The sequence below is a fragment of the Dendrobates tinctorius genome, unplaced genomic scaffold (assembly GCF_039654945.1).
Source record: "Dendrobates tinctorius isolate UK_male_01 unplaced genomic scaffold, ASM3965494v1 ptg000133l, whole genome shotgun sequence".
NCBI classification, from domain to species: Eukaryota; Metazoa; Chordata; class Amphibia; order Anura; family Dendrobatidae; genus Dendrobates; species Dendrobates tinctorius.
The window spans coordinates 17816145-17842647 of NW_027361801.1; the positions used below are offsets into that span (position 1 = coordinate 17816145).

At 42.7% G+C, this 26503-nt stretch overlaps 1 protein-coding gene across 2 annotated transcripts in view; it reads right to left on the reverse strand.

Moving 5' to 3' along the window:
- Positions 1-25041, reverse strand: part of GPC3 (glypican 3) — a 968057-nt gene extending 943016 nt beyond the window's left edge. For both annotated transcript variants that reach the window (XM_073543506.1, XM_073543505.1), the window contains exon 1: positions 24671-25041. In XM_073543506.1, the coding sequence (XP_073399607.1) occupies positions 24671-24818 (148 nt within the window). In that variant the 5' untranslated portion in view covers positions 24819-25041. The remainder of the gene's footprint in view (positions 1-24670) is intronic.
- Positions 25042-26503: the final 1462 nt, after the last annotated feature.

Here is a 26503-nt window from a genome sequence, read left to right on the forward strand (position 1 = left end):
AAACCGACAAAACATAAAAAAATGACCTAAATGAGGTATCGCTGTAACCGTACTGACCCGAAGAATAAAACCGCTTTATCAATTTTACCGCACGCGGAACGGTGTAAACGCACCCCCCCAAAAGAAATTCATGAAACGCTGGTTTTTGTTCATTCTGCGTCCCAAAAATCGGAATAAAAAGCGATCAAAAAATGTCACGTGCCCGAAAATGGTACCGATAAAAACGTCAACTCGTCCCGCAAAAAATAAGACCTCACATGACTCGGTGGGTCAAAATACGGAAAAATTATAGCTCTCAATATGTGGTGATGCAAAAACTATTTTTACAATAAAAAGCGTCTTTTAGCGTGCGACAGCTGCCAAACATAAAAACCGCCATAAATAGTAACTCAAACCCCCCGTTATCACCCCCTTAGTTAGGGAAAAATAATAAAATAAAGAAAAATGTATTTATTTCCATTTTTCCATTAGGGTTAGGGTTAGGGATAGGGCTAGGGTTAGGGTTAGGGCTGAGATTAGGGTTAGGGGTGTGTTGGGGTTCGGGTTGGAGTTAGAATTGGGGGTTTCCACTGCTTGGGCACATCAGGGGCTCTCCAAATGCAACATTGTGTCTGATCTCAATTCCAGCCAATTCTGAGTTGAAAAAGTCATATGATGCTCCTTCCCTTCCAAGCTCTGCCATGCGCACAAACAGTGTTTTACCCCCACATGTAGGGTATCAGCCTACTCAGGACAAATTGCAAAACAATTTTTGGGGTCCAATTTCTCCTGTTACCCTTAGGAAAATAAAAAATTGGGGGCAAAAATATAATTTTTGTGGAAAAAAATGATTTTTTTATTTTCACGTCCGAGCGTTATAAACTTCTGTGAAGCACTTGGGGGTTCAAAGTGCTCACCACACATCTAGATAAGTTCCTTAGGGGTTCTCGTTTCCAAAATGGGGTCATTTGTCGGTGTTTCCACTGTTTAGGTACATTAGGGGCTCTCCAAAGGCAACATGACACCCGCAGACCATTCCATCAAAGTCTGCATTCCAAAACGTCACTACTTCCCTTCCGAGCCCCGACGTGTGTCCATACAGTAGTTTTCTCCCACATATGGGGTGTCAGCGTACTCAGGACAATTTGGACACCAACTTTTGGGGTTCAATTTCTCCTGTTACCCTTGGGAAAATAAAAAAATTGGGGACTAATTGATCATGTTTGTGGAAAAAATACGATTTTTTTATTTTCATGCCCTGGCATAATAAACTTCTGTGAAGCCCTTGGGGGTTCAAAGTGCTCACCTCACATCTAGATAAGTTCCTTAGGGGGTCTAGTTTTCAAAATGGGGTCATTTGTGGGGGGTTTCCACTGTTTAGGTACATTAGGGGCTCTCCAAAAGCAACATGACACCCGCAGACCATTCCATCAATGTCTGCATTCCAAAACGTCACTACTTCCCTTCCGAGCCCCGATGTGTGTCCATACAGTAGTTTTCTTCCACATATGGGATGTCAGCGTACTCAGGACAAATTGGACAACAACTTTTGGGGTTCAACTTCTCCTGTTATCCTTGGGAAAATAAAAAAAATGGTGACTAAAAGATCATGTTTGTGGAAAAAAAACTTCTGTGGAGCACTGGGGGGTTCAAAGTGCTCACCACACATCTAGATAAGTTCCTTAGGGGGTCTAGTTTCCAAAATGGTGTCATTTGTGGGGGGTTTCCACTGTTTTGGTACATCAGGGGTTTTCCAATCGCGACATGATCTCCGATCTCAATTCCAGCCAAAAACGTCAAATGGCACTGCTTCCCTTCCGAGCTCTGCCATGCGCCCAAATAGTGGTTTACCCCCACATGTGGGGTATCAGCACACTCAGGACAAATTGCACAATAACTTTTAGGGTCCTGTTACCCTTGGGAAAATAAAAATTGGGGTGAAAAGATCATTTTTGTGGAAAAAATATGATTTTTTAATTGTACCGCTGTACGTTATAAACTTCTGTAAAGCCCTTGTGGGTTCAAAGTTCTCACCACATATCTAGATAAGTTCCTTGGGGGGTCTAGTTTCCAAAATGGGGTCACTTGTAGGGGGTTTCCACTGTTTAGGTACATCAGGGACTCTCCAAACGTGACATGGCGTCTGATCTGAATTCCAGCCAATTTTGCATTGAAAAAGTCAAACGGCGCTCCTTCCATTCTGAGCTCTGCCATGCGCCGAAACAGTCGTTCCCCCCCCACAAATCAGGTATCAGCGTACTCAGGACAAATTGCACAATAACTTTTGCAGTCCACTTTCTCCTGTTACCCTTGGTAAAATAAAAAAAATTGAACCTGAAGTACTTTTTTTGTGAAAAAAAGTTAGATGTTCATTTTTTTTTAAATATTCAAAAAAATTCCTGTGACGCACCTAAAGGGTTAATAAACTTCTTGAATGTGGTTTTGAGCACCTTAAGGGGTGCAGTTTTTAGAATGGTGTCACTTATTTTCTATCATATAGACCCCTCAAAGTGGCTTCAAATGTGATGTGGTCCTAAAAATAAAATGGTGTTGTAAAAATGAGAAATCGCTGGTCAACTTTTAACCCTTATAACTTCCTAACAAAAAAAAATTTTTGTTCCAAAATTGTGCTGATGTAAAGTAAACATGTGGGAAATGTTAGTTATCAAGTTTTTTGTGTGCCGTATCTCTGTGATTTAAGGGCATAAAAATTCAAAGTTGGAAAATTGCGAAATTTTCAAAATTTTTGCCAAATTTCCGTTTTTTTCACAAATAAACGCAAGTTATTTGAATGAAATTTTACCACTAACATGAAGTACAATATGTCACGAGAAAACAAAGTCAGAATCACCGGGATCCATGGAAGCGTTCCAGAGTTATGACCTCATAAAGGTACAGTGGTCAGAATTGTAAAAATTGGCCCGGTCATGAACGTGCAAACCACCCTTGGGGGTGAAGGGGTTAAGGAACTGAAAATGCTCATTTGTGGAATTTGCAGCATTAGGAGGTCACATTCACTGAACAAAAAGGATATTTTGGCGTTAAATTGCTTAACAGGCCAAATTACATGTTAACATAGGAACCCTTCTTTGATATCACCTTCACAATTCTTACATCCATTGAAATTGTGAGTTTTTGGAGAGTTTCTGCTTGTATTTCTTTGCATGAAGTCAGAATAGCCTCCCAGAACTGCTGTTTTGATGTGAGCTGCCTCCCACCCTCATAGATCTTTTGCTTGATGATACTCCAAAGGTTCTCTATAGGGTTGAGGTCAGGGAAAGATGGTAGCCAAACCATGAGTTTATCTCCTTTTATGCCCATAGCAGTCAATGACTCAGAGGTATTCTTTGCAGAATGAGATGGTGCATTGTCATGCATGAAGATGATTTTGCTCCTGAAGGCACATTTCTGCTTTTTATACCATGGAAGACAGCTGTCAGTCAGAAACTCTATATACTTTGCAGAGGTCATTTTCACACCTTCAGGAACCTTAAAGGGCCCTACCAGCTGTTTCCCCATGATTCCGGCCCAAAACATGACTCCTCCACCTCCTTGCTGACGTCGCAGCCTTGTTGGGACATAGTGGCCATCCACCAACCATCCACTACTCCATCCATCTGGACCATCCAGGGTTGCTCGACACTCATCAGTAAACAAGACTGTTTGAAAATTAGTCTTCATGTATGTCTGGGCCCACTGCAACCATTTCTGCTTGTGAACACTGTTTAGGGGTGGCCGAATAGTAGATTTATGCACCATAGCAAGCCTTTAAAGGATCCTACACCTTGAGGTTCGAGGGACTCCAGAGGCACCAGCAGCTTTAAATATCTGTTTGCTGGTTTGTAATGGCTTTTTAGCAGTCACTCTCTTAATCCAATGAACTTGCCTGGCAGAAACCTTCCTCATTCTGCCTTTATCAGCACAAACATGTCTGTGCTCAGAATCAACCACAAATCTCTTAACAGTACAATGATCACGTTTAAGTTTTTGGCAAATATCTAATGTTTTCATCTCATGACCAAGGCATTGCACTATTTGATGCTTTTCAGCAGCAGAGAGATCCTTTTTCTTTCCTAAATTCCTTGAAACCTGTGTCCTGCTTAATAATGTGGAACATCATTCTTAAGTAGCTTTCCTTTAATTGAGCTCACCTGGTAAACTAATTATCACAGGCATTTGAGATTGATTTCAGTGATCCAAAGAGCCCTGATACACAATACCATCTATGAGTTTATTTGATAAACAAAAAATTACATCTTTATGTCACTTAAATCCAATTTGCATAATAATTTGGAACACAGTGTAAACAAACACAAGACAGGCAGTATCAGGACAGCACACCAGAAATATGCGACTCAGAAGGGCAATTGTCAAAGTCCTTTTTTTATGTATAGTATTTGTTAACTTAATCTTTATATTTTTTTTTGTTTGTAAGAGGCTCAAAAAGGCTACCTCAAATATACTTGGCGATAGCCATCCTGCCTAGCAGATCCCATTAATCTACCTTTAATACGTATACAGGGATGTGGACTAAAGGCCCTTTTACATTTAGCGATGCACCAGCGATCCGACCTGGTCAGGATCGCTGGTGCATTGCTAAATGATCGCTAGTGAGCTGTCACACAGGCAGACCTCACAGCGATGCAGCAGCGACGCAGCGCACGATACTCACCTTTCACACTCAGCGATCCTGGCGTCCTCCCGCCCGCCTCCACGCGTCGGAGGTAAGTATCACACATAGCGATATCGATAGCAATATCGCTTCTGCGTCACAAAACCAGTGACGTTATAGCAGTATTGCTAGCGATATCGCTATGTGTAAAACCCCCTTTACAATGCAGCTCCCTTAGTTGTGTCTTCGGAGTAGCTGCTGGCTGGTGGAGTGAGCTTGAAGCAAAGATTTTCAAACTAGCTGGATCAATTACAGGAGATACAGAAAGCAAAACCAAAGTCACAGGAATAGACGGGGTTCTATACGACAAGGTCAGTCAATTAGAAAAGTCAGTTTAGCTGGGCTCAAAATGAGGAGGGATAAAAGAGAAAGACAGTCAAGGCACACGTCTGGTCAAGATCAGAATATACGCTATAGAAGACAGCACCAAATACCAGAGATAAACCCAAGCAATAACTGGGATATTCTAACAGAATCCTGAGTATTTAAATAGGGTGTGGTGCTGCCCCATTGGCCACAGCTTATTACACCAGCTGAGCTATTAGACTGCATACACATCCTTAATAGGCTGGGAAGGTCTGTAGATATTGTCTCGTTCCCAGCATAATAAGACCAGGAAAGAAATGTATCTAGTTTTCCTTTGCCATTTATTACAAATAGGGGGACCCACATCATTTTTTTCATTTATTTATTTTACACTAGAATAGACGTACTTGACATGGCTGAGTTTCCTCCACAACTTAAAAGCTTGTTTATTATTGACTGCACTGCAGCCTTTCAACAAACTTTATTGATCATCTGAACAGTAACATGGACTTCCAAGAGAATCTTTACAGTTTAGGTTCGCTTATCCCTAGTTGGTATCACAGATTCAAGTCAGAGTCTGGGTGTTATTTTTTTGACAATTTGACTATGGGGTTAGTAATGGGGGCATCTTATAGATGCATCTCCATTACTAACCCCTCGGCTTGATGTCACATGATAATACAGAGGTGACATCACCCCACTTGCCACCGCACTAGGGCAAGTGGGAAGAACGAGGCTAAGTGCCAGATTTGGCACATCTTACGGATGCGCCATTTCTGGAGTGGCTGAGAGCTGATGTTTTCAGTCTGGGATGGAACTAATATCCATAGCCCCATCCTAGGCTATCAATATCAGCCTGCAGCTCTCTGCCTAGCCTTAGTTAATTATACGGAGACTCTATGTCATTTTTTTGGAGGGTCCCTCATTTTAATAACCAGTAAAGGCTTAGTATACAGCTGTGAGCTAATATTAATAGCCTGGGAAGCTCCATGGTTATTACTCCCTTTACCCCATGCCATTTTTTCTCAGAAAATAATTTATTTATGGATAAAATACATATACAGTAAGCTACACACACAAATAATTAATTGTATATCTCACTCACACATTTATATCTATCTTTCTGTATCTATTGTAACAAAGTCACTGGTAAAGTGCTGAAGGGAAGACATGTTTCACTGCGCTTAAAGGCGTCAGTGATATAAAACCACAGATTTTTCTCCAGCACACTAAGTGCAGTGAGGGGTTAAAAGCCAGTTTGTATAATGGGTTGAGTTTCATGTGGACATCCATACAGTGGGTGGGAGAATGTCCACCTTATATCCACCCCAGGGTGTGGTCTGTGGCTTAAGTAGGTGGCCTCGAAAGGCAGCAGTGTTCAATGTCTGGAGAGGAACACTCCAGAGAAGAGTTTGTGCATGTGTTAAAGGACCTGAACCATGGACCTTGTGAACCCTGAGCGGGTTGATCCCCGCTAGAAGAATGACTATATTTTGTTTTGCTGTTTTCCCCAGAGGGCTGTGTTTACTTTTTTTTCCAGCTTAGTTTGTGCTGCACTTAATAAACCAAGGACATTCTTAAAGAGACAGTTTTCCGTTTCTACCTCTGTGTCCAGCTGAGTGAGCCGATCTACCACGCGATCTATCTATAAGAATATTTCCTTTGAAAATGATGTGTAAATCGCAGACAATAACTCTTTGTAAAAGATCATGTTAAAATAGCATTGTAATCGGATCGCATTTTCATGTAAATCGGATGTCATTCGGATGCTAAGTAATAAAAATCGCATTCTATATGCAAGAAAATTGCATGACATTTGTCCCACTTTTCTGGACCTGTATTGGACCTTTTTTTTTTTCACTGTGATGGGCATGAGCTCTTAGGAATGTTACTTCCAATAGATGGCACTCTTCCTCTCTGATGAGGCTACTTGCATATCTTTTTTACTATAAGGCCGCGTCACACTACCATAGTGTATGGACAACTGCTATGCGAGAAAACATTGCATAACACTCTGAACAGTATTAATCTATGGGGCAGCTCACATCACCGTTTATTTTCTTGGGTGTATTCAGAGTGTGTGTAAAATCGCAGCATGCTGCGATTGTGATTGAGACTAGGCCGAGACTCGCCAATGCAAACCTATGGATGCGAGAAAAAAAAAAAAAAAAAATCGCACAGCACTCAGACCATGCGAGTGCTGTCCGATTTTACTCACCGGTGTCCTTTAAAGAGCCGGCAACTCATGTGCCGCATACAGTAAAATCACACTGACAGGTTAGAAAACAATAGATGGAATAGGTACCGTATTTTTCGGACTATAAGACGCACTGGACCATAAGACGCACCCCAATTTTAAGAAGGAAAATAGGGAAAAAAATAATAATGTTTCAAATGGGGGTCCGTCTTACAGTCCGAATTCAGCTTACCTGGGAAGGGATCCGCCGGCACAGGTGGAGGAGTGGTCACAGAGGTCATTCAGTGCTCCAGACTGGTGCGGTGGTGGCGGCTCTGTGCTGGGGCAGGTGGGCTGTGGTGGGGCAGCTGGGCTGTATTGGGGCAGGTGGGCTGTGCTGGGGCAGCTGTGCTGGGCTGGGGCAGCTGGGCTGTGCTGGGGCAGCTGGGCTGTGCTGGGGTAGGTGGGCTGTGCTGGGCTGGGGCAAGTGGGCTGTGCTGGGGCAGGTGGGCTGTGCTGGGCTGGGGCAGCTGTCCTGGGGTAGGTGGGCTGTGCTGGGGCAGCTGGGCTGGGGCAGGTGGGCTGTGCTGGGGTAGGTGGGCTGTGCTGGGCTGGAGCAACTGTCCTGGGGCAGGAGGGCTGTGCTGGGGCAGCTGGGCTGGGGCAGGTGGGCTGTGCTGGGGCAAGTGGGCTGTGCTGAGGCAAGTGGGCTGGGGCAGGTGGGCTGTGCTGGGCTGGGTCAGCTGGGGCAAGTGGGCTGTGCTGGGCTGGGGCAGCTGGGCTCTGCGGGGTGAGGGTGGCGGCGGGCTGTGCTCCGGATTGGAGGTTAGTATATTGCGACCATAAGACGCACCCCCCACTTTCCCCAAAAATTTTTGGGGAAAAAAGTGCGTCTTATGGTCGGAAAAATACGGTATATACAAATAGGATACATATAGATGTCAGTGACACACACGTATATATGTACACTGCTCAAAAAAATAAAGGGAACACTTAAACAACAGAATATAACTCCAAGTACATCAAACTTCTGTGAAATCAAACTGTCCACTTAGGAAGCAACACTGATTGACAATCAATTTCACATGCTGTTGTGCAAATTGAATAGACAACAGGTGGTGCTATAGAGTTCAAGTCCTCTTCCTCTGAAGAGGCTATTTGCATATAGACAACAGATGGAAATTATTGGCAATTATCAAGACACACTCAATAAAGGAGTGGTTCTGCAGGTGGGGACCACAGACCACATCTCAGTACCAATGCTTTCTGGCTGATGTTTTGGTCACTTTTGAATGATAGCTGTGCTTTCACACTCGTGATAACATGAGAGAGACTCATCCAGGATGGCACATCAATGCGAGCTGTGGCAAGAAGGTTTGCTGTGTCAGTCAATGTAGTGTCCAGAAGCTGGAGGCGCTACCAGGAGACAGGCCAGTACACCAAAAGACCTGGAGGAGGCCGTAGCAGCAGGACCTCTACCTCAGCCTTTGTGCAAGGAGGAAGAGGAGAACTGCCAGAGCCCTGCAAAATGACCTCCAGCAGGCCACAAATGTGCATGTGCCTGCACAAACGTTTAGAAACCGACTCCATGAGGATGGTCTGAGTGCCCGACGTCCACAGATGGGGGTTGTGCTCACAGCCCAACACTGTGCAGGACGATTGGCATTTACCAGAGAACACAGTGTTTAGCAGATTTGACATTGACGCCCTGTGCTCTTCACAGATGAGAGGAGGTTCACACTGAGCACTTGTGATAGACATGACAGAGTCTGGAGACACTGCATAGAATGTTCTGCTGCCTGCAACATCCAGCATGACTTGTTTGGCAGTGGGTCAGTAATGGTGTGAGGAGGTATTTCTTTGAAGGGCACCAAAGCCCTCCATGTGCTACTCAGAGGTACCCTGGTTGCATTAGGTACCAGGATGAGACCCTCAGACCCATTTTGAAACCACATGCATGTGCACTGGGCTCTGGGTTCCTTCTGATGCATGACAATGCTAAACTTAATGTGGCTGAAGTGTGTCAGCAGTTCCTGCATGATGAAGGCATTGATGCTATGGACTGGCCTGCCCTTTCCTCAGACGTGAATCCAATCGAGCACATCTGGGACATCATGACTCGTTCCATCCACCAACACCACTGTGCATCACAGACTGTCCAGGAGTTGTCTGTTGCTTTAATTCAGGTCTGAGAGCAGATCCCTCAGGAGAACATGCGCTGCCACATTAGGACCATGCCCAGGCATTGAAAGGAGGTCGTACAGGCATGTGGAGGCCACACACACTACTGAGTATCATTTCCTTGTCCTGAAGTTGGATCAGCCTGTAACTTGATTTTCCACTTTGATTTTGAGTATCATTCCAAATCCAGACCTCCATGAAATATTAATTTTGATTTACATTGATCATTTTTATGTTTTATCATTCTCAATGCATTCCACTATGTAATGAATAAAGATTTATAACTGGAATATTTCATTCAGTGCCATCTAGAATGTAGCATTTTAGTGTTCCCTTTATTTTTTGAGCAGTTTTTTTATATTGCATAGACAGACGAAAAGCCAGCAATTCATCTGCCGTGTTCTGTAAAATCATTGCAGGAGCCGACAGGATAGAAGAGATGGATTACATACAGTAAAAACACATAGAATAGGTAGATATATAGATGTCAGTGACAAATACAATTAGTAAAGGGTGTGTGAAAATTACTGTACATGTATTTAATTAATAAAAGATTATTTTTCGGAAAACAATGGCTTGGGCTCCCGCACAATTTTCGTAACCAGCAGAGCGAAAGCCGACGGCTGGGGGCAGATGTTTATAGCCTGGGAAGGGGGTATCATCCATGGAGCTTACCAGGCTATTACTATCAGCTCACAACTGTATACTTAGCCTTTACTGGCTACTAAAATGGAGGACCCCCCCAAAAAATGATATGAGGTTCCCCTATAATTAATAACCAGCAACCAGATGGAGATATCGGCATCAAGATCTCGGGAGATGAGATTTCAGTGGTGGGGTGCGTTTTATAATCCAGAGAGTCTTATAATCCGAAAAATATGGTATATGTATATATATGTGTGTGTGTTTTGAAGAATATTTCCTTTGAAAATGATGTGGAAATGACAGAGAATTTCTCTATGTAAAAGCTCATTTTAAAATCACATTGCAATCAGGTAGCAATCGCACTGCATTCGGATGTAAATCGGATGCTAGGTGTGAAAAATTGGATTGTACTCGCATGACACTCGCATTACACTCCTGCAAGTCTCAGCAGGGAGACTCGGACCGATTTTCCATACGTTCAGTGTGAAGCCGGCCTAATAGTGAAATAATACATAAACATTAAATGCTGATGGTTTATCAGTTTAACCAGCAGTGTTACTAAAATAGCAGCAAAATCAACTGAGTTTCCTACAAAGAACAAATGATGACTGTATGAGAACACCATTGTACAGTAAATAAAGTAAAAGTGATATTTGAGAAATGCAAGATTCAATTGTCTGTATTAACAGCAGATATAAGGAAAATACTAATAATGTTATGTGATATCAGAAAAGTGAGAAAGCTGGACGTGAGATGCACATTGGAGCAGTGAAAGATTCCAGACCCTGGCTCTATTGAATAGAGTGTTCCCCACGCTTTGCAGCGATATGCATGGGTAACTCTCTTTTTTTCTGTATCTGGATTCTATAACACAGTTGCTACACCCGGTTATTTACAGTATATTTAGATTGGCGGTGCCCATCTGCTTCTTATTTTCTCAGAATCATTAAGGTCTCTCATTTTCATATCTTGCTCAATGTTGCATTTATGTATTTTTTTTACACAAGAGACAATTAAATAAGTACATGGGGGCATTGTTTAAAAACTGTGCATTGATTTTGAAAGTTTTACATGTTTGTGAATATCTGAAAGATTTTTAAATTCTCCCTTGTCCAATTCCTTTCTGCATTCACATCATATGATTTTTTTTTTTAAGAAGTCAATGACCAAAGTGATACTCTGCTGGATTACACATACCAGAGTCGGTCTGATTGTTACATTATCCGGATAGTGTCAAGAAGTATGACCAAATCTGCTAGATATGGACTTAAAAAATGAAATGTGTAGTTCCAAGCACAATATTAAAAAAGTTAAGGAACTGGAAGTTTTATCAAACGATCCCAAACTTCTGGACAAAAAGATTGTAGTGCCTAACAATAGCCACCATTACTAAATACACATTTCTTTTGATACACTGTATCAACAGTTAATTTGATGACTTCATCATTTAAACTGGGACTATACAACTGGTGAAAAGTGGTTTGAATTTGGACCAACAGTCTGTCAAAGTATGGGAATCAAGAAGAGAGGAAAAATTAAAGAATGGAGCATCATAGCAATCTTGAAGAGAAAAGGTAGAAGCAGAAGGATGGACCAGATGAATAAGACTTGAGATGTGTGAAATGCAAGAAATGGGGAAAAAAGAGGCGAAGAAATAGGCGAAGAGAGTGTCGAGAGGCAGGAAGAAGCTGAGCAAACATAGAGGGAATATGGCAGGAAAAAGGCTGTGAGGAACAGCCTAACGTATCCTCTACTTGGTGAAAGGCCAAACAGTATCCTTTTGCCAGTATATGTTGGTACGCCTTTTTACTGTGTATAAAAACATAGACCATGATGCCTTTCTGTGCAAAAAAATAGAAAAAAAATGTTTCCGAGCAGTATGCTTTTTTTTAAGGCCGAGATCACACATGCGAGAAACTCGGATGAATCTTGCATCTTAATACCCAGCACTGCTGCCACGTGGCTGCATGTATTTCTATGCAGCCGCACGTTCCGCTCCTGAGTGCTGGCAACAGTTCCGGGTATTAAGATGCGAGACTCTTTTACTGTCTAAATCTGTCAGAAGGCTCTTACCTAATGTGAACAGGACTTAAGATCAAGCATTGTGCTCCCAGATAAGTCACACGTCAGGAAGGTGTTGGTGTTCAGCTTGGACCTGACAGCAGATCCAGTTAGTTGGTTTGTATGGAGAAAAAAAGTCATCACCTAATCACAGTGAATGTGATAACTTGTTGATCAGCGGGGGTCTGACAGCTGGAAACTACACCGATCGACAGGATGGGGCATTTTTTCATACCTAATAGGATGGATCAGCGATGTTCATGCTTGTTCAGCTGCTCCATTGATTTCCTATGGGGCTGACGAGTGCTGCGCTCGGCTTTTTCCGGCAGCCTCATAGAGAATGACTGTAGCAGCGATCTGACATTTGACCTTTTATAATGGAGATAAAAGATCCCAGCCAAGGATAAAAATTCCCCAATTTGCTAATTTGTGCAGGTTCCGGGAAACCCACTGACCAGCAAGCTATCACCTATGCTGTGGATAGGTGATAAATTGTTATAACACCTTTAAGCGGGCATTTCATAAAATAGTTTAGTAGCACTCGTAATTTAGGACAATAAAACATTTTCCATTCACAATACTCCTGTGGTGAGAACAAAAAGGTAGTAACAAAGTATGGACGACCTGACTATATTGTCGCTAAAGGTACTGTCACACTTAGCGATGCACCAGCGATCCCGACCAGCGATATGACGCGGTCAGGATCGCTGGTGCATCGCTAAGTGGTCGCTAGTGAGCTGCCACACAGGCAGATCTCACCAGCGACATAGCAGCGGTCGGGGGTCATTACTTACCTGTCAGACGAGGTGATCCTGACGTCCTCCCGCCCGCGTCCACGCGTCGCTCGTCGGCGCCACAGGAAGCTGACGACGAGAAGCGGTCCAGGATGTTCTCGCGCGATCAGCGATAACCAGCGGGGTAGCCGGTCGGAGGTAAGTATCACATGTAGCGATATCGCTAGCAATATCGCTGTAACGTCACAAAAACCAGTGACGTTATAGCGATATTGCTAGCAATATCGCTTAGTGAGACAGGCCCTTCAGCACCAAAGCCCCAACAACTGCCCCCCCCGGTAACTCTCTCACAATCTTTCCATCATATCTGCAAATCCATTATTCTAGAACAGGTTAATATAAGGGAATATAGCCCATAATTTCTCCCATGTCCATTGTGAAGGATGGATAACCTTTTCATACCAGTGTATTGAAATAAAAGTCTGGTTGAAGTTGAAGCTGTTTGAGAAAGCTTGCAGCCAGCCCACATCAATTAAACATGTAGATATGCGCTAGTAACACTTCTCCTGGTATTTGCCATGTAAGAGTATAAAAAGCTCTGAACTTCTGACCCACAGATTGACTGTAATCTTTCTCATGAAAAAATCATTAGCCATCCCACATAGACCGAGCGCGGCAGGTCAGGGATTGTACATGGAATGCAGGGAAGAAGAGCACGGTCAGGTATTGACTCAAAAAGTAAAATCCCAAAGTGGAACCAGATGGTTTCTAAAAAATAATGCCATCCAACGACTCTATATATCCGGGCAAACCCTGAGTACTTGTCTGGCTTCTACTGGTTGACGTTGACGAAGGATCAGGTGGAGGTTGATTGAAGTTGTAGTTCCCACAGTACTTGCTTCTCCAGAAGGGAGACCATGATAACTCCTCTAGATTGACTAATTAAATGAGCAAACGTGACCTTGTGTTTTCACTTTGCTTGGTAATCCACCTTTATCTGATGAAAAGAGAAGACGGATGCCCCTGAAGCGATCTATAAAATATGTAGCTCATCTGATTGCAGAAATGAACAGCTACATTGCCTGGAAGTAGAAACTTACCTTCATGCAGGACACTTTACTTAGATGTTTTTAGCGGGTGGATTAACACTAAGAAGACAGAAAAAATTTAAAGGAGATGTCTTCTCCACAAATATTCCCTGTTCGTATGCTCTTCTAGGGCATCTAAAGGTCATGGAGTGGACCTACATAGACCAGAATGAAGAGCCACTCTAGGGGCCTGTGCACACGTCGCAGATTTGTCACGTTTTTTGTGTGTAGATTTGTCAAAAAACCTAAAGGATTCCCTGATGCCGGCAGAGTGAATGAGAATCCTGAAGTCTCATGTACACGTTAATTATTATTGAATTGCAGATTTAAATCGGTATCATGTCGACTCTTGGCTATGTACACGTGTTGTTTCTTTTCTGCAGACAAAACCTGCTCTCTTGGCAGTTTTGCAGCATTTTTGCTCCTTTTTTGCACTTACTCATTGATTGGTATGGTGAAAAAACGCTTCAATAATGCTGAAAGAAGAGACATGCTACAGCTTTCAAAAACTCAGCACTTTCCAATTCAGTCAGGAAACGAAAACAACCGTGTACATAAGATTTCTGAAATCCCATAGCTTTTGCTGGTAGTGTAAAAAGTAGCTTTTAATTTGCATAAAAAATTCAACAAAAAATGCAGTGTGTGAATGCAGCATTTAAGTGTTTTGGCTGCAAATTTTCACCCAGCCAGATGCCATTCAAAGAGGTGTGAGCAGGCTTAAAACACATAGCCTGCAAATGGAGTATGAACCTTGCCCGATGTAATTGGTCACTGAAACCTTGGCACAGAGCTGTATACTTTTGTTTCCCTATACAAAAATAATGAAAATTAAAAATAAACATATCCATTATCGCCACAACTTCAAAAATTTGATATAAGAAAGTCTAAAATGTATTTATCCAGTATGGTAAAAGTTGCAAGGCAATAAAAAAACAAATCAAAATGCAAGAATTGATGTTTTCTGGGGGTCGTCGCACTTTCCCCAAAAAATCTCAGTAGGCATATCTGAGCTGTATGGACCGATAGCGGTAGAAGAGTTGTACCACAAAAATAGCTGCTTCTTTAATTATAAAACACATAGTGGATGAGATGTGAAGGATGAGCCCCATCGGGGACAGTGCCAATAAAGTCTGTAAAGCGCTGTGGAACTAATGGTGCTATATGAATGAGTAAAATAAATCTATATATATAAAGCTGAGTGTATGTATGTGTGTATGTATCAAGCCACGCCCACTCCACAGAGCCCCGCCCACTCCGCATAGCCACAGGGAAAGAGCCCCTGGTCCAGGGACACCCGACAACAGTTGTGACATACAGCTTGGCCTCACATACATTGCACATACAGCTCTGCTTCAGGGACCCTCTGATCCCATATATACGGTGTTACTATACTTCCCCCAGTGATGTGATATAAGACCCTGCTCTGTGACACGAGCTGACACTTCTACTCCAGCACCAGCACAGCCCTGCATCTGACTCCGCCTCCCAAGCACGTGACTGGTCACATGGTCGTGACATCATCACACGTCCTTTAGCTGCCCAGGATCCATCTACCAAGAGTTCAGGCAGGGAAGAGAGGAAAAAAGCAGCAACAGGCAGCGCAGGACAGTGCCATCCTTTCCAGCAGCAGTGACGGCCCCTCTCTGGAGTTTCACTCTGCACTGCTTGCCGCTGCCAATGTGCTGATTGGGACATAAAGCCCAGAAACTCTCAGGACCCAGGATTGGATCTGTGCACCAGCTGCTGGCCTGGCAGGTAGGAGGAAAGAAGAAACCCACCACACACAGGCGGAGCCCCCGCTGTCAGTCTGCACTGGAGAAGAGCAGCGACATGAACACCAACATCATGTACGCCAGCAGGAAGAGGCACAAACCTGTGCAGAAGGTGTACACTCACTGGCCACTTTATTAGGTACACCTGTCCAACTGTGTGTTAAGACTTAATTTCTAATCAGCCAATCACATGGCGGCAACTCAGTGCATTTAGGCATGTAGACATGGTCAAGACAATCTCCTGCAGTTCAAACCGAGCATTAGTATGGGGAAGAAAGGTGATTTGAGTGCCTTTGAACGTGGCATGATTGTTGGTGCCAGAAGGGCTGGTCTGAGTATTTCAGAAACTGCTGATCTACTGGGATTTTCACGCACAACCATCTCTAGGGTTTACAGAGAATGGTCCGAAAATGAAAAAAAATCCAGTGAGCGGCAGTTCTGTGGCCGGAAATGCCTTGTTGATGCCAGAGGTCAGAGGAGAATGGGCAGACTGGTTCGAGCTGATAGAAAGGCAACAGTGACTCAAATTGCCACCCGTTACAACCAAGGTAGGCAGAAGAGCATCTCTGAACGCACAGTGCGTCGAACTTTGAGGCAGATGGGCTACAGCAGCAGAAGACCACACTGGGTACCACTCCTCTCAGCTAAGAACAGGAAACTGAGGCTACAATTTGCACAAGCTCATCGAAATTGGACAGTAGAAGATTGGAAAAACGTTGCCTGGTCTGATGAGTCTCGATTTCTGCTGCGACATTCGGATGGTAGGGTCAGAATTTGGCGTAAACAACATGAAAGCATGGATCCATCCTGCCTTGTATCAACGGTTCAGGCTGGTGGTGGTGGTGTCATGGTGTGGGGAATTTTTTCTTGGCACTCTTTGGGCCCCTTGGTACCAATTGAGCATCGTTGCAACGCCACAGCCTACCTGAGTATTGTTGCTGACCATGTCCATCCCTTTATGACCACAATGTACCCAACATCTGATGGCTACTTTCAGCAGGATAATGCGCCATGTCATAAAGCTCGAATCATCTCAGATTGGTTTCTTGAACATGACAATGAGTTCACTGTACTCAAATGGCCTCCTCAGTCACCAGATCTCAATCCAATAGAGCATCTTTGGGATGTGGTGGAACGGGAGATTCGCATCAGGGATGTGCAGCCGACAAATCTGCGCCAACTGTGTGATGCCATCATGTCAATATGGTCCAAAATCTCTGAGGAATGCTTCCAGCACCTTGTTGAATCTCTGCCACGAAGAATTGAGGCAGTTCTGAAGGCAAAAGGGGGTCCAACCCGTTACTAGCATGGTGTACCTAATAAAGTGGCCAGTGAGTGTAAGTCACACCCATGCCCCGCTACGGTCCCCGCAGGCCAAATAGGGGTTAACGGGAATGACTTGAGAGCGGCGAAGGGCCACTTCTGGCAAGGAGGGGACTGGGCATTGCTGGCATGGAGGGGATGGGGCAGTACTAGCATGGAGGGGACGGGGTAGTGCTGTCTGCCCGGTGACACTGCCTGTCACTGTGTGTATATAAAAGCTGTGCTGCAAAAAAATGCTGTGTATAAAGAGGAGCGTGAGGTGCAGGAGGAGGCTGCGTAAAAAGAAGGAGTATGAGGTGCAGGAGTAATAAGGCCCCTTAACTGCTGCCGCTATTTGTTATAACTAACCACAGTTAGTTACTATGCCCGGGCAACGTCAGGCTCTTCAGCTAGTAAATAAATAAATGAGCTCTCGATCCTATTTCTGTCCGTAGCAAACTTGGGCTGAATGCGGAATATCAGGAGGTTTGCAACACACTCATGTTGCTACCTATTGGACCTATTTGGTCACTATTTTACATCAGTATTCGTAAGTCAAAACCAAAAGTAGAACAATCAGAGAAAAGTATAATAGAAACCCGTCACCACTTCTGTATTTATCACCAACTCCTGGTTTTAGCTTACAAATACTGATGGAAAACACTGAATCTGGCCTAAGTGTATTACCCGCTACCTAAAATCTGAATCCGCTACAGGCTACTCAGAATTGGCAGGACCAAGCTTATCTCGTTAAATTAGCAGTTGATAAAAGTCTATCCATGTGGCCTGAAGTAGTCCATCTTCCTTGCCAGAAGCCTTGCTGTGAAATCTGTGAAACACATGGGTAAAAACCTCTAGGGAGCACATTTAGGAAACAACAGAAACCCAGAAGTGACACACGTCTGTGTTCAAGACTAATGATACCGCCAGCGTGGAGACTATATTAACCAGGCACAAGCCTGTTCCTTTATCTGAGAAGACAGTGAGGATGTGACGGGTGACTCCAGAGGATCATGTTCAAGAGATATTCGTTTCTTATGTAGCTTATTGTCGCAATAACAAAATCATAATCTTATCTCCTGATCAAAAATGATCTTTCCATTGGCTGAACCAGCGGCAATGGCCTATGGCAAAACTCTGTTTTGCAGACAAAAATAGTTCATTCCTCCTGGCCCTCTGGATCCATTATTTGAGAGTTATATCCTCTAAAGCTCATGCAATTGAAAGAGAAATAAACCAGCCCCTGTAATAAACTGCAGCATTCAGTCCTAAATTATGTGCCAACATATCCAGTATCACTGTCCCCATTGGGGCTTACAGTCTACATTCCCTATCAGTGTGTCTTTAGAGTGTGAGAGGAAACCAGAGAACCCTGAGGGAGATTATGCTAACTCATTCAGGGGCGGACATATCATTGCTGCAACCTGTACGGCCGCACAGGGTGCCAAGTGGTAGGGGGGGAAATTTTTACCTCCAAAGCAGGTGCAATTTTGCATTATTAGGAGCTCTTGGGCTGCAAAGGGCCCCTATATTGTTCTTGTGCAGGGGCCCTTTTCTATCTGTGTCCGTCATTGAACTCATTGCATATTTGGTTGGATTTGAACCGAGCAACCCAAAGCTACAATGCTAACCACTGAGCCACCTGATCGGACGATACCACCAGGAGTCCAGAAGATGCTCCCATACAGCCTAGTTATGACAAAAATAGCAACCACAACAAATAGACCATAAAAATGGTCAGTCAAAAACCCCATTTGGACATAGATTTGCTCGTTATAAGTGTAGGAACTGCGCTCAAATATTGTCACCTTGTCATGCAAAATATGAACTCCTCAACTAATTTGAAAAGTTTTGTCTGCTTTTCTAATAAAGGGCATGTCACACTAAGAGATATCGCTAGCAATATCGCTATAACTAATGACGTTATAGTGATATTGCTAGCGATATCTCTGTGTCTGATACTTACCAGCGACCCGCTCCCCCGCTGGTTATCGCTGATTGCGCGAGAACGTTCAGGACTGTTTCTCGTCGTCAGCTTCCTGCTGGGCTTCCTGCTGTGAAGATGAGCGACGCGTGGAGCCGGGCGGGAGGATGCAGGATCGCCTGGTGTGACAGGTAAGTAGCGACCCCCGTCCCCAGCGATGTCGCTAGTGAGATCTGCCTGTGTAGCAGCTCACTAGCGACCACTTAGCGATGCACCATCGATCCTGACCACGTCATATCGCTGGTTGGGATCGCTGGTACATCGCTAAGTGTGACAGTACCTTAAAGTGGGTTTTACACTAAGCGATATCGCTAGCAATATCGCTAAAACGTCACTGGTTTTGTGACGTTATAGCGATATTGCTAGTGATATCGCTATGTGTGATACTTACCAGCGACCGGCTCCCCCGCTGTCCATCGCTGATCGCGCGAGAATGTCCGGCTCCATTTCTCGTCGGGCGCTTCCTGCTGAGACTTCCTGCTGTGACGTCCTGCATGGTACTGTTATTGGGGTGCCTTATGGTAGCTTCCTATGATTTTACAACAGCTTTATGTATTTTATCACAATTGAGCTAAATCTGAATGAGGTCCCATTGGCGTACATTGTGAAAGACCAGCGCGAGTTTACACCCATTGTCCATTCTCACAGTTACTTTTAAACTTTCCAAACTATATTATAAAGTTGATCACCTTACAGAGGTCGCCGTCACATGAGCGTCCGCTTCTACCACATGCACCGGTAAATCCTGATAGCATGCACTGTGAGGATTGACAAGTCTGCAGTCACATAGAATGACTGCAGCCTTTTATGCCAAACCTGGACAATCCCTTTAAGGCTTTCTTCACACATCCGTTTTTCCAGTATGTGTGGTATCTGTTTTTTTCATGGATACCACATGTTATTGCATAGACCATGTTTCCATACACAACACACGAAGACATGCCCATTTTTTTCAGGAAGCACATACAGTATGACCAGGGCCAATATAAATCCATGAGTCCATGAAAAATATGTACAGCACACAGATGGCCAACCGTGTGCTGTCCGTGTTTAACATTGCAAAGTATCGGAGAAGATTGCAATTTATTTCCTTCTTTATCCATACCAGAAAAACACTGATGGCACACACACAAACGGACACACGGATGGTACACTGATGGAAACACTGGCACACTGCCTGTAAAAAAAGTCACAAGGGTGATAGACTGATGGAAACACTGATTTGATGAGCGTTGTCATCAGTCCTAGGTGCTGGTGAAGAACAAGAACTTTACTGTTATTCACAGTCACAGGAGTCAGATTCGGGGAACATGGTCTACATCGGTGCTCTGTGGGAACATGTTTGGTAATAAATTGCTGAACAAGGGAGTGTCTCTTGTTTTTATTTCTCGCTTTTTATATTTTTCAGGTTTCCATTTCTGAACTACTTCGAATTCGGTTGCTTATGGCAGACCTGTATGGGATTTTATTTTTTTCAATAAATTGATGATCAAACAATATTGTAGGGAAGTCTTTATTCAAATCAAGTTATTTTTTTTTGTGTGTGTGTGATCTTATTTTTGATTACTAGGCTAATAATTGATGGAGTCTGATAGACACCTCTCCATTACTAACCCCAGGGCTTGATGGCAGATATCATTTTTGTCAAATCACAACTGTCAACCACCACAAATACCATTACTCCAATTGCCACCGTGCAAGGACAATCGGAAAGAGCCGGGCAAAGCGCCAGTATTGGTGCATCTGCGAGCTGGAATTTTTAGGCTGGAAAGGGCCCAACAACCAGGGACCATCCCAGCCTTATAATATAAGCCCACAACTGTCTGCTTTATCTTTGCTGGATGTCAAAAATAGGTGGACCCCACATCATTTTGTTTAATTATTTATTTATTTAATAGGTTAAATAAGTTGAAACTCCTTTAGTGCCACATGAAAGGCACTAAATGGTGCAAGTTTATGTGTAGGGGCTTGTGATATTATATATCTATACGATATCTAGCTATTGTATCTATCTACAGTATCTATCTATATCTGTATATAAGATTGCTTTATTAGTTTGTAAACTTGCTTTAAGTTACATAGAGAATATTAGTATGTAAAAGATGATGCTATAAAATGCATTGCATACGATTGCATACACATGTCATAGGGATGCTAGGTGAGAAAAATCTCATTGTACTCACATGACACTAGTCCTACCTTTCTGGATCACATGGGAGGATAGGGACCTATGGCAGTGTGAATGGTCTTAAGGGACTGGTATCGCTGTGGGGCACTATGTGGCACTGCAGTGGAGGAACCAAGGTAATGTACTAGCGCCATGTGAGGGCTGTTTATTGGGCAATATGATTAGGTGCAGTGTTTTTGCATTGCTACCTGGCATTGAAGAGTGGTGTTATCAAGCACTGTAGTGGATTGCTGTGATACTGTATCTCTACCTGTGAGGGCACTTTATTCAGCAATGTAATGGGGCAATTTATCCCAAGTAAATCATAAATTTGTTGATCAGCTCACTTCATAAAAAAGCAAAAATAAAGTGGAAAATCTTATCTAATTTATACATGTTATGCATTTGTATTACTCCACCACAATGCCAGATAGTGAGCCAATACAATGCTAGTGAATGCCAGATAGTACCTATTACAAAGCTAGAAAGTAGTCCACTACCCCACAATAATGTCAGATAGTGCCCCACAATGCCACATAGTACCCAACTACAATACCAGGGAGTGCTCAACTGCCCCACGACAATGCCAGAAAGTGCTCTATAACAATGCCAGAAAGTGCTCTATAACAATGCCAGTAAGTGCCCTATAACAATGCCAGGAAGTGCTCTCATTCCTCTCTGCAATACTATATAGTGCCCTACTACAATGTCGGATAGTGCCCAACCACAATACCGATGCCCCTTCAGGCTGCCACCTCCCGTAGGCGCTCCAGACAGAAGAAGTGTGGGAAAGCAGACAGGATTTTATAGAATTGTTTCACTTCTGTACATAAGAGAGGGGTGAGGCTAGATGGTCCTTGACGCTCCCTACCTGCACACATTTCTTTGCTCCATGTACAAATCTTATGTACCAGGTCTGTACGTAGGATCTGACTGTTCAGTTATCAGAGGATACAGTGATTTTTACACAGCACGTTACTCCAATAGCTCCGCACTTACCAGGATCGTCATTCACACAGAGCTCCATGTGGGCTCTCTTCTGTCTGAGTAATGTTATATGAGGGCATTTCTCCGGGTGAACAATATTCCCAGTGGTTCTCTATCCTTGTGATCACATTTTCATGTGGGCTTTTTTCCCTTGAGTTTTTTTACATAGTACCATAATAAACATGGATCTTATTTTTCTAATAATTACTTTAGTGAAGAGAAAAAGTTTATTTTTTTGTGGAGCAAATGTTTACTGTCACGTTGAACATGAAATATGCAGGTATAGAGCAGAGAGTGGAAAAGATCAATATATAGGTTTGTGGCAAATGATTGACTAGTACTTGTAACTTATTTACTATCCTCTATTTTCTATCTTTAAGGTAGCATGGTGGCTCAGTGGTTAGCACAGCAGTGTTGGGGTTCTGGGTTCAAATCCCATCATGGACAACATCTGTAAGGAGTTTGTATGTTCTGCGTGGGTTTCTTCCGGGTTCTTCGGTTTCCTCCCACATTCCAAAGACATACAGATAGGGAATGTAGATTGTGAGCCCCAATGGTGACAATGATGATAATGTATGTAAAGCGCTGCGGAATATGATAGCGCTATATAAGCAAAGAATAATAATTAAATAAATCTTTAGAAGTCCATTGGGCGGTCTTATTTAGTACAGGCACATGGGACTCTTATACTCAAACATTTCCCACAAAGCCTACACATTAATCTGCTCAGCTTTTCCTCCTCTATGCCATATTTCCTGCAGATTAAACACCATGTTTAACCCCTTAGTGACGGAGCCAATTTTTTTAAATTCTGAAAAATATCACTTGGTGTGGTGATAACTCTGGAATGCTTCAACAAATCCCATTGATTTTGAGATTATTTTTTTGTGGCACATTATAATTTATGATAATGGTAAATTTAGGTTGATAAGTTTTGTGTTTATTTATAAAAAAATATCAGAAACTTGACAAAAATGTAAAAAAATTGCAATTTTCAAACTTTGAATGATTATCCGTTTAATCCAGATAGTCATGTCACACAAAATCATTAATAAATAACATTTCCGACATGTCTGCCTTACATCAGCACCATTTTTAGAATGCTAATTTATTTTGTTAGCCTTTTAGGAGGTTTAAAAATGTAGCAGTAATTTTTCATTTTTTCAAGGAAATTTACAAAATTTATTTTTTGAGGGACCTATCCAGGTTTGAAGTGACTTTTAGGGTGCTATTTATTGGAAAACCCCAAACGTGATACCATTTTAAAAACAGCGCCCCCTGACATATTGAAAACTTCTGTCAGGTAGTTTATTAACCCTTCAGGTGATTTTCAGGAATTAATGCAAAGTGGTATAGCGGAAATGAAAAAGTGTTTGTTTACCACCTAAATGTCGCTAACTACTGAACTGACCACTAGAGCTGGGAGACTCTAAGGCCGCTCTTTGGCCATGAACTGCTATAGCAAAATCAGGACCATACAATCATGATCTCGGTGTGTCAATTAGATTAAAGCGGAAGTCCCCACAATCTTTTAAACATTTATCCAATGTAGTCACTTTTGACAGCAGCAACTAAGGGGTTAAACAGATATGGACGGTGCCAACACTGGTTGTTTGTGATACAGCAAGTGGTCAGCTATAGTGGACAGCTGACAGCTGCTAGATTGTCACCTGTATGGGGATGCTATTCTCTTATAACTCAGGTCAGTAAAAAGACGTATTGGCTGTCATTAAGGGGTTAACATGATTGGTTCCTTTCATAAAATGCACCCCGTCCACACGTGCCACCAAAAAAATAAAAATGTACAACATTAGTTGTCCAATTCAAAACTGCACCGCAAATCTGGCTTAATACTATGTGTTTCTTGTGTGTATTAATTATTATTATATGAGAATCATAATTCAAAGAATATGGCAGATCATGTAATGATGATGACAAACATAAGCCCTGGAAACTGTGCTTGAACATCAGTACTGCAAACCTGCAAAAAGTAAGTTGTGTTCCCATCTTCTGTGTAGGGATCTTCACAATCAAAGAAGCCCAAAATCAAAAACCAGATTCTATTCACTGTATCTACTCTATATACTATATACAAGCCTACAGTCACTACTTACAGTCACTCTGTAGCACAGCAGATCCCATATTACTACCAGATTTTTTGTTTTTACATCAGCACATAAAGTTTTGTGTTTGTTCTATACGAATACTTTATCCCTGTAGTAAAACAAATCTACAAATATGGTCAATTAAACTAAGTTTGATCAATAAGATTTGCAGCATTTGATGCTTAAATCATAGATTTTTTTTTAAGGGGAAGCAAATAAAAGATTTTGAACCTGAAACAATAAGACATTAATATATTATATATATTACATATATATATATACATATATATATATTTATATAACACACATATATATATATATTACACACACACACACGTAAAGTTTAAAATGAGCACTATTTCCATGTCATTACCTGTAGTTATTCTCAATGCAAAATGACATAAACATTTTGTGACCTTTTTTCAGTGGTGGTACCACAAGTGTCAGCATGCCCTGCCAGCCTCAGGTAGTGGCATCACTGTGCAGTGGATGTGCCTGGAGGGCAGCTTACCTGACACCGGGGACTCTGGCACCCATCTCACCCCCGGCTGCAGAGTGTGGAAGCTGGCACGGACTTCCTTGCAGTTCAGGTGCCCCTTAGCAGCCCCCACAGCCGCCAGCGCCATGAGCAGGGCCATGCACATCTCCCGGGCTGCCATGGGTTCTGTCAGTGTGCTCAGTGCCCGCTAGGATGCTGCATGCCAGGGCGCCTCAGGTATCACAGGTGAGAGAGCCAGCCCAGGCTGCTGCAGGAAGAGGGCTCCTGCCAGAAGCAGATGCCTATTTGCAAGACTTTGGGAATACACTGTATCAGGTCCTGAACAGGGAAGAGGAGGAGAGGAGGCAGCACTTCAGCTCCTGCCCTAGGTGAAATGAGCTCTGGCTGGCTGATGCTCCTCTCATTTGGGGCTCAGCTCAGCATGTGCACTGTGCAAGCGCCACCTGCCGGTAAATGTGGGGTACAGCAGGACTTATTCTACATAAAATCACTCTGTCATCTATCTAGCATCTATGCAAAAAAGTCATGGAACAGCACCAGAATAGCACATAGTGGGCGCCAAAGCTCCGAGCAAAGGTCCAGTTTGTTACAGTGTACAAACTATAGAAAGAGAGGCAGCAGTCCAATGAGGATGCAATAAAGGGTGGGCTTTATTCAGCCCATCAACACTTCATGCCAGCATAGGTGTGACAGGAGGGTCTCTACATACAAAGTGAGCAGAGGGTGGACTTCTCCTGTACATAGTTCTAAATATCGGAGCAAAAAACGTTTTATGATCATATATTATTATATCATGGCAAAGCGAAAAAGCCTGAAAAAAGTTTTACTGGACACTGATAGGGTATATGTCTATATATATATATTTCCTAAGTCTATAATCTAAAAGTGTATATCATTGCGGCTGCATATACTGTAGCTCTGATCCTTACGGATTACAATGGGTAAGATGGCTCTTTTGGACACGTATTCCTTCTACTTGGCCCTTTAATTCTTTCCATCTATCTATTTATCTATGTTCTATCCTTTATCTATCTATCTATTATCTATCTATCCCATATCTATCTATCTATTAATTTTCTATCTATCTACTATCTATTCTCTATCTATCTATCTATCTATCTATCTATATATCCCATATCTATCTATCTATTATCTCTCTATTATCTATCTATTATCTATCCCATATCTATCTATTAATTATCTCTCTATCTATCTATCTATGTATTATCTACAGTTGAAACCAGAGGTTTACATACTCTATATCAAAAGACACATATGCATCTTTTTCTCAATATCTGATATGAAATCAGACTAAACCTTTATCACTTTTAGGTCAATTAGGATTACCTACCATTATTATTAATATTTGCCAAATGCCAGAATAATGAGAAAGAATGGTTTAAGGCATTTTTATTATTTGCTGCAAAGTCAAAAGTGTACATACACTAATATTACTATGTCCACCGTAAGCGGCACGGTGGCTCAGTGGTTAGCAAGGCTGCAGCGCTGGAGTCCTGGGTTCAAATCCCACCAAGGACAACATCTGGAAGGAGTTTGCATGTTCTCCCCGTGTTTGCGTGGGTTTCCTCCGGGCACTCTGGTTTCCTCCCACACTCCAAAGACAATACTGATAGGGAATTTAGATTGTGAGCCCCATCAGGGACAGCGATGATAATGTCTATAAAGCGTTGCGGAAGTAATGGTGCTATATAAAGATTATTATTATTAACGACCAGGGGTATTTTTCATTTTGCATTTTCTTTTTTTGCCCCCCTTCTTCCCAGAGCCATAACTTTTTTATTTTATGGTCAAATTGGCCATGTGCAGGCTTGTTTTTTGCAGGAC